At 42.4% G+C, this 7,798-nt stretch overlaps 1 protein-coding gene across 1 annotated transcript; it reads left to right on the forward strand.

The window, feature by feature from the left end:
- Positions 1 to 456: 456 nt before the first annotated feature.
- Commd6 (COMM domain containing 6) lies at positions 457 to 7,196 on the forward strand. The gene is made up of 4 exons (XM_038310563.1): positions 457 to 602; positions 692 to 703; positions 3,785 to 3,937; positions 6,815 to 7,196. The coding sequence occupies exons 1-4, from the start codon at positions 555 to 557 to the stop codon at positions 6,863 to 6,865; spliced, it is 264 nt and encodes an 87-aa protein (XP_038166491.1). The 5' UTR covers positions 457 to 554; the 3' UTR covers positions 6,866 to 7,196.
- The last annotated feature ends 602 nt before the right edge of the window (positions 7,197 to 7,798 follow it).

Here is a 7,798-nt window from a genome sequence, read left to right on the forward strand (position 1 = left end):
GGTGTGGACATTCTATGCAGAATGCATCTGCGGTAAACAGGAGAGAGATGAGAAGGAGCTGTTGAAATCGGGTTGAAATTTGAATAAAGGCAGCAGAGGTTTTTGTTTTTTAAGGCATTCCTCTCCACCCTTCCAACATCAGGCTAGGCCAGGGAACTCAATCCCAAGGATGAGGATTCGCTAGACAACTGCAGTTAAAGTTACACAGCAAGATCCATGCAAGAGGGGTGTGACCCCCGCAAGCCACAGGCGTCGCTGATTGAAGTCGCTGGCTTTCAGGCACAATCACTTTGCGCTTGCGCACAGACGAGCCCACTCCTTTCCCGACCGTGGGGGAGGCGACGTCCTGAAGGTTATTCGTCCTCCACGAGGTTTCCTCCGCGTCCTTGGCCTTTCTCCCCACCGATCCTTTCTTCAACCCAGTATATCCTAAAACTGATGTTTGATTGAGACAAGTCCAGAATTGTATGAAAATGTATTTTCCTCGCTCTCCCTAGAGTGGGCTGGGCCGGAAGCGGAAGTGCTGGCCAGTGTCTCTGAGTTCCAGTCTGGCCATGGAGGAGTCCCGGTTCAGGGAACCGGTGCTGGACGCCAAATCCGAGGTACATTCGGCCTGGGAGCAGAAGGGGCTGGGGCGGACAGTGGCGCCGGGAAGGCTTTTCTCTGAATCGTGTTTCTGCTTCTCTTCCAGGTCACTTGCCAGGTGAGTGGACGCCCCATGCTGTCGCGCTGCGGCGTACAGTCCCCGCTCCTCTTCGTGGGTCCTTCCCCAGAGCTGCGTTTTTCCTATTTGACCGGGGTTATGTGAACAATTATTTACTAATGTTTGCAAAGATTGCTCCCTTCCTTTTCTTTTAACTTTTTGTTTGTTGTGTTGAGACAGGATCTCACCGAGTAGCCCCGACTAGCCAGGAACTTTTCTAGTAAGACCAGATTGGCCTTGAACTCTCAGAGATCCACCCGCCTCTGCCTCTGAAGTGCTAGGATTAAAGGCAGGTGTCACGAAGCCCAGCCTTTTATTCAAAGAAGTTATTTTGAAGATGAAGTATAAGTTTTCTGACTTTTCCTATTTTACATTAGGAATAAAAAAATTACCTTTCTAAATTAATAATAACACTTCTCCGAGAAAGTCAGAAAACTGGAGTTTTGGACCAGGAGTTGCCTAAGGTCACATAAAATATAAGGAGGTGATGACGTGAAAACATGCTAAGAGTGAAGGGGCTGGTAACATTTAATTTTAATTTCATTTTTTTAAATTTTCATGCTATTCACTAAACTGTTGTGCTGGCTTTAGACTCGGCTTGTAGCTCACACTGTCCTCAAACGTGTGATTCTCTCGCCCCAGCACACCAGGTAGCTGGGTTTATGTGCCTGGCTTACCTTGCTGTTGCTTTTGAAGGCTCCTGGGATACCGAAAAGCCTGCTTGTCTTTGCATACATTATATGAGTTAGTGGCGCTGCGTTGTTTTGAGATTTTTTTTTTTTTTGTATGTCTGTACAACACGTGGGTCACTGGAGGCCAGAAGAGGCCTGGATTCTTTGGGATTGGAATTATGGATGGTCATGAGCTGCCATGTAGGTGCTGGAAACCGAACCTGGGTCCTATGCTAGAGCAGCAAGTGCTTCTAACCACCGAGCCGTCTCTTCAACCAGAGTTAGCTGAGTTGGAATCCTTGTCATTATTCATCTCATGAATTATTTTGTCCATTCACTTTGCATTATGTGTTTTATTAAAGATGCCCTGAGACTGAACTGTACTGGGCTATAGGTTTTTATTTGTTTTATGGAAATTTTCTACCCTAAAGCAACATAGATTTATCCCTTACACTTCTGCAAGTCAGAAGTGTGAAACCAAAGTGAAGGAAGGTTTGGGTGTAAGTGGAGGGAAGGTCTCTTGTTTGTTTTTTCCTATTCTTACCTGCCTCCTTTCTTGGTTTGTAGACTGTCCATGGTCTCAGCCACTGCTCCATCTTCTGACTCTGACCCTCTTGCCTTCCTTCTACAAGGACTGATTACACTGGGCTCACATCCAGGGACTTGCAGCCCATGGTCTTAATTTCATTACACCCTTAATGCTTGCTTTCTCACATGGAGAAAGCCTCTGTGGTTAGGACATGGGCTCATCCCAGTGACCCGTGTGCTGTAATCTCTTCTACACAGTGATTCTCTGGTGATTGGTCATGTGCTTATATTCATAAGAAAAGCCACGATAATTGACAAGGCTATTAGGATCAATAATGAGTTTAGAAATATCATTCAGTTTGGGTTTTCTTTTTTTGGGGGGGGGTGAAGTTCTTTGCATGTTCAGACACAAAGAGCTGAAAAATAGAATTTTAAACAAGTCTTACACCTTGAATTATACAGTAGATTATACAGTAATTATACAGGCGATTGCAAATAAATCCACCAAGCTAGGCATGGGTGCCTTTTAATCCCACAGCCCCTGGGTGGCTGAAGCAGGAAGGTCGCCATAATTGTGAAGCCAGTCTGGGCTTTGCAGAAAAATCTTGTATCTGAAACCAAAACCAAAACTAAACTAAAAATCAAATAACAGATAAAGGCAAACGCTTCTAGTGAGCTGTTTCACAACTTTATGAGGAAACTCATAGGACCATCAAGGCGGCTCACTGGATTAATTAAAGGTGTTTGCTACCAAGCTTAATGACTTGAGTCCAATCCCTGGAACACATGGTAAAACAAAGTAAACGCAATTCAAGTTGTCCTTTGACCTCCACATGCCCAAGTGAATACAAGTTTTTTTGTTTGTTTGTTTTTTTTTTTTTTTTAATTGTGAAAAGCAATGAGTCCAGCATGTAGGGACCTTGGGAATTCTTACTTGGTCCTAATAATTAGAAACTGGAAAGTCGGCAGCTCTTCCTGTGTCTGTCAGAGAAGTTTGTCACAAGGAGTACATTAGTTCACTGCAAAAGAAAATCAGGCAGTCAGCACGTATGTTTTGGTTGCCAGGCATCCTCTTGTGTTTGTAAGACAGACAGACAAATCCTTGGTGTCAGTGTCCAGAGCTGCCTTTATCCAGTTCTGTTTGATGCCATAGCAACACGGAGGAAGCATCATCAAGAGCTAGATTAAAAACACAGTAGTCATTAAGCTTTTAATCTTTACAGTCAAACAGACGTGGGCCTCTGTTCTCGTTTCTGAAGTGTGTGACCCTGAGCCCATCACCTAAGCTCTCTGAAACTGGGTTCTGTCATCTGCGAAATGGAAATTATAACCTATAAAACTGTGGTGACTCAGTGAGGCACTGAGCAGGTGACCGCTGCATAGCACGTCCCTGGCATGTGTCCGTCACGAGGACTGATGGAATCTAAAGCCTGGCCGTCACCACTCATTGTAATGGTAGGTTTGAGCTTGACACTGAAGGGAGGAGACAGCCAGGATGGTTTCCTTGTGTGCCTCGAGCACCCGTGACGACTATGGCACCCATTTTTCTGTTTTAGGACTTATGGGCATGAAGCAGAAAGAAAGGTTAAAACATTTGGTGTGCCATAGTAGAGAAGAAGTTAAGCATGTTACAAAAAGCCACTTTCCCCATCTTTGTGCATCTGCTAGACATTAGGTTCCTTTGTTTGACATTTTGCTTTGTCCACTTGTTTTCTGGTCCTGCTTATGCCCTTTGTTTTCTCCATTGCCATCTGACCATGTTTTGCCTACCAGCGTAAATGAAGCTGTTTCCAGGTACGTGACCAGTACTGAAACCAATACAAGACGGAAGATAGAAATTGGGTATTGTTTCTCACGTGATGCTTGTGCTACTGTGTTAAAGCTTGTAGATTTTCAGTGGAAACTGGGCATGGCTGTGAGCTCTGACCGCTGCAGATCCCTCAAGTACCCATATGTGGCAGTGAAGCTCAAAGTGGCCGAGCCTTCTGGCCAAGTAAACACCAAGTCCATCGAAATGACAATCCCACAGTTTCAGGTTTGTAGTGTTACTCACTGAATTTAAGTTGTACTGCTGTTTCAAAAGCTGTATCAAGTCTTTTTTAAAAAATATTTATTTATTATATATACAATATTCTGTCTGTGTGTATGCCTGCAGGCCAGAAGAGGGCACCATACCCCATTACAGATGGTTGTCAGCCACCATGTGGTTGCTGGGAATTGAACTCAGGACCTTTGGAAGAGCAGGCAATGCTCTTAACCTCTGAGCCATCTCTCCAGCTCTCAAGTCTTTCTTAAGGGAAGATGTTAATTTATTTACTTGCAAGTTGACGTACTTTAGATAATACTAAAAAAAAAAGTTATTTTCTATGGGAGTTCGATAAGTTTTTTTTTGTAAGATGGATTGATTTGTGTATAGTTCCCTTTAATTACTGTAATAGTTTTTGATGAATATATTTAAGACTATTTCATCTTCTCTATAGGATATTTACTCTGTGATTAACTTCTTATTGTTTTTCTTTATGTTTAATAGTAATTTTAAGCAAAAGTAATCTTTTTTGACTAGCATTAGATTTGTAGACTATTTACTAAATGCAGTTCAGAGCTAATACATATTGATGAGTCTTACTAGCTAGAGATTTAAGTAACTCGGTAGTTTATGCTTAAACTTAGGGCATTCATATTATTGTTTTATTTACCTTCTATCCAAGGAAGAGAACAGAAGTGTCCTAGTAAGGGTTTTCATTGCTGTGAAGAGACACCATGACCACGGCAACTCTTATAAAGGGAAACATTTAATTGAGGCAGCTTTCTTACAGTTTCTCAGGCTTGGTCCATTATCATGATGGGGAGCATGGTGGCATGCAGGCATGCATGATGGTGGCTACATCTCGGGTTGCAGGCAGCAGGAAGTCAACTGACTGTCACACTGAGGGAAGCTTGAGTAAAATAGACCTCAAAGCCTGCCTCAACCTTGACACACTTCCTCTAGCATGGCCATATCTCTTAATAGCGCCACTCCCTTTGGGGGCCATTTTCTTTTCAACCACCATGGGGAGTGAACACTGTCTAATTTCCTTTTGAATGTATATCATGAGATATGCCTATCATTAGCTGATTTAACAGTGTGTACAGTTTGGTTTGGTTTGCTGTGAGCCCTTCAGTAACTGAAGCAGCTCTCAAAGGAGAGTTGAGCACTCCAGAAAAGCACCATAGTGAATGAAATGAAAATAAAAGGTTTTTTTTTTTTGTTTTTTTTTTTTTTTAAGAGAATTAAAAACTGCATTGGTTCTGGGCTTCCTTTATTGTTTTTTGTTCATTTGGGGTGTATATCTGTGTACCACATGCATGCACTACCCACTGAGGCCAGAAGAGGGCATCAGATCCCGTGGGACTGGAGTTTGAGACAGTTGTAAATGGCCACGCGAATGCTGGCAATGGATCCCAGGTTCTCCCAGAGAGCAGGTAGTGCTGATGACTGTGGAGCCATCTCTTCAGCCTGCCCTTCCATTTTTGTGTGTGGATGATGTGGGCTCACACCCATGTACTTGCTCACGTGAGGTAGGTGCTACCTCTAAGCCAAGGCTTCTGGAAAAGTCTTCCACATACCACTGTATGACCTTCGAGTTCCTCTTTATAAACTGTATTTTAAGGGGCTCTTGATAGACAAGACTGCAGACATTTGTTCCTAATGATGCTGATAGGCGTCTGAAGGAATGGGGCATGAGGAAAGGAAGTGGTGTGTGGTCATGGACTGAATGGGAAAGCCAGATTAGCTTCAGGCATTCCAGTCGTTCACATGTGCAGGCTCTTCCTTCATCTGCAGGGTGTTCCTGTGGAGTTTTTTTTTTTGGGGAGGGGGGTGTAAATAAATTAGCAAACAAATCACCTTATCCCTGAAGCATTGCTGAGGTATAATTGATAAATAAAAATATGTTTTCAGTGTATACAATGTGATTTGGTAAAAATATATATTGTGCAGTGACTGTTCATGAAGGTAATTATGTGCATTTCCACATGGTGTGTATAAATGTATGTGCACTGAGAACATTTAAAATCTACTCTCGGCCGGGCGGTGGTGGCGCACGCCTTTAATCCCAGCACTCGGGAGGCAGAGGCAGGCGGATCTCTGTGAGTTCTAGACCAGCCTGGTCTACAAGAGCTAGTTCCAGGACAGGCTCCAAAGCCACAGAGAAACCCTGTCTCAAAAAACCAAAAAAAAAAAAAAAAAAATCTACTCTCGTAGCCTCACAATATACTGTTATTCATACTCAGCATTCTATACGGTAGATCTTCAGAATTTTTATAGCTAAGTTAGTACCCCTAGCCAACATCTTCATTTTTTCCTCACTCCTAGCACCTGACAACCACATTCAATTTTCTGTCTCTGTGAATTCAACATTCTTAATAAAAGTGAGATCATAGAGTGTCTATTTTACCATATCTGGTTTGTCTTTACCATAGTGTCCTCTGAGTTCACTGTGTTGGAAATGGCAGGATTTCTTTTTTTTATAGCTGACTGATTCCATTGTATGTATGTGCCTATGCATGCAGCATGACAGATAGTGGCCACATATATATGAATACGTGTAAGGGATTTGAACACCTGTGGATTTTGCTCTCCATGATCTGCCTTCTGAGCCAGGATCCGGAGGATACTGAGACACCTGCAGAAGCTGTGTACATGTGCCATGTTTTCTTTGGGAGGCAGTTCTCCTGTTGTTTAGATATGGGCTTCCAGAGGTTTGTCTCAGACTTGCAGTGCCCTCTTGTCTAGATATGTTTGTTTCTCAGTGATCTTCACTTAGGATGTAATGTTAAAATGCAGACTATATGTGTGGTAGTTATATATAATTAAAAGAACTATGTAAATAGACTGAAAAAGCAAAATTAATATTTTCCCCCTTTTCTCCAGAATTTCTACAGACAGTTCAAGGAAATTGCCGCTGTAATTGAAACTGTGTGAGAATTGATTCTGAAGTAATGGACTCACCTTCCAGAAGAGAACTGCATACGGATGAAAGATATTTATGCAATGAAAAGTGCACTTCTGGGGCTGAATAGGTGGCTCAGAGGTTAAGAGCACTGGTTGTTCTTCCAGAGGACTCAAGTTCGATTCTCAGTAACCATTTGACAGCTCACAACTGCCTGTAACATCAGGACCAGGGAATCCTACACCCTCCCACAGACGTCTGTGCAGGCAAAGACCAATGGGTAGAAAATTAAACTTTAAAGAATTTCACTTCCCAATTTAAAAAAAAAAAAAATCTGATAAACTCAAATTTTTTTAGTGGTCACCATTGCTTTGCTTTTTCAATGAGCTAAAAGTGTCTGTGTTGAATACTAATGTGTATGTATAATTATATCTCAACAGATGAGTAAATGATACTCTTAAATGCGGCATTCTTTTTTTTTTTTTTTTGGTTTTTCGAGACAGGGTTTCTCTGCAGCTTTAGAGCCTGTCCTGGAGCTAGCTCTTGTAGACCAGGCTGGTCTCGAACTCACAGAGATCCGCCTGCCTCTGCCTCCTGAGTGCTGGGATTAAAGGCGTGCGCCACCACCGCCCGGCAAATGCGGCATTCTTAAATGTATATTAGGAGAAAATTTTCAAATCTTACTGATACAGATCTAACTTTATGAATAAAATCTTGTATATGGAGTTAGGAGAGTAATCTTGGTTAAGGCTGCTTTACAAATTCAGTTTTATACCATTCCCTTTGGAATAATTAAAGGAATTACTTACAGAATTAGTGCGAAGAATGGGATCTCATTCAGACATGTGTAACCCAGTTAAGGTAAACCAGTTCCTGTGTTATCGTAGTAGTGCACTGTTTCTGCTGCGGCTCTTTGTAGAAAATTTGTCAGGGCACACACACAGGTGATCCTGCCCCATCTTGTC

Source organism: Arvicola amphibius, chromosome 13, assembly GCF_903992535.2.
Source record: "Arvicola amphibius chromosome 13, mArvAmp1.2, whole genome shotgun sequence".
Classification (NCBI taxonomy): Eukaryota; Metazoa; Chordata; class Mammalia; order Rodentia; family Cricetidae; genus Arvicola; species Arvicola amphibius.